The sequence below is a fragment of the Lipotes vexillifer genome, unplaced genomic scaffold (genome assembly GCF_000442215.2).
Source record: "Lipotes vexillifer unplaced genomic scaffold, Lipotes_vexillifer_v1.1 scaffold387, whole genome shotgun sequence".
Taxonomy (NCBI): Eukaryota; Metazoa; Chordata; class Mammalia; order Artiodactyla; family Lipotidae; genus Lipotes; species Lipotes vexillifer.
The window spans coordinates 2,919,218-2,920,333 of record NW_006795399.1 but is presented as its reverse complement, the minus strand read 5'-3'; the positions used below and the strand labels follow the sequence as shown (position 1 = coordinate 2,920,333).

Here is a 1,116-nt window from a genome sequence, read left to right as displayed (position 1 = left end):
TCCTGCTGATGAATTCTTATGCAAATATCGAAATGACAAGAAGAAGAGGAGAATGAACTCCCTCATGTTCTACCTGCTTTAGGGTACCACTGGGATCTTTACCCCTGCCTTTCTTTCCCAGTGGAAACAAAACCATGGTGCAACAGTTGGTAAGGTCTGTGAGAGAGGCACCCCAACTCTCTGGGAGTTCTCACCTTGTACCGTTCTGCTGAGCTGGAGGGATCATGCTGTAATACACTGGTACGCCCCCTGCTGGGAGGCCCCCTTGCACAGATTGGCTCGCAGGGACCAGCATGGGTTGCTGGAAAGGCGGCTGGACCACATTTTGCGAGTCATTACCCACTGGGACCTGGGTGGAGACAAGAAGAGAATGACCACTCTTACTCCCAAAGAGTACTTCCAAAGAACAGCCTCTAGTCATCACTAGACCAGGACACTCTAACCTCCTTCCCTACCTCTAGAGACTCCTATTCTCCTCACCTGCATAAAGGAAATGCTTAGAGCTACCTCCATTGCCTTCCTCTCCAAACCTCACCCATGGGCATGTGATGTACAGGAAGGAGCCTAATTTCCTCTAGATCCTCCTTTTCTGGGCATATACTCGTTTGCATGGCTATATAAAAACCAAACAATTTAAATAAAGACTGTTCTCAGACTCTCTGGGCCTTTTCTCAGAGGAAGAAAACCTAAAAATTCTAGGGGTAAAGTGAACAATGTTTTAGTGTTCAAGTTGTCAGACTGGAGGATGTGGGAAACTGTCCTCCTTTTCCTCATCCCAAGGACTGGGTGATCTTTCCTAGTACAAAATGCACCCACTTGGTAAGAAGGCAGTGGAGTGTACTGAACCACCAGGCCTTGCATCTGGCCCCCCATGCTGCTCCTCTGGCTGCTGAGCAGGCCCTGGTTCTGTGGCTGCTGGACCCCAATCATGCCTTGGTAAGCCGCCTGCTGCTGGTTAGGCATCATGGGCTGTAAACCTAGGGATGGGCAAAGCAGAGAAGACATTAGCATAGTATCAACAATGTTTAGGAGGTCACACTCTCTCAGTAATTTTCCTTCTATTTTACTTTTTCTTTTTCTGGAGATCACGGGTTCCTCTTCAGGACCCTAATCATT

General features: G+C 48.2%; 1 protein-coding gene across 2 annotated transcripts in view; it reads right to left on the bottom strand.

The window, feature by feature from the left end:
* Nucleotides 1–1,116, bottom strand: part of R3HDM2 (R3H domain containing 2) — a 44,422-nt gene that overhangs the window by 11,326 nt on the left and 31,980 nt on the right. For both annotated transcript variants that reach the window (XM_007467676.1, XM_007467677.1), the window contains exons 15-16: nt 817–977; nt 195–349 (exon numbers count right to left, since the gene is read on the bottom strand). In XM_007467676.1, coding sequence (XP_007467738.1) covers nt 195–349; nt 817–977 — 316 coding nt within the window. The remainder of the gene's footprint in view (nt 1–194; nt 350–816; nt 978–1,116) is intronic.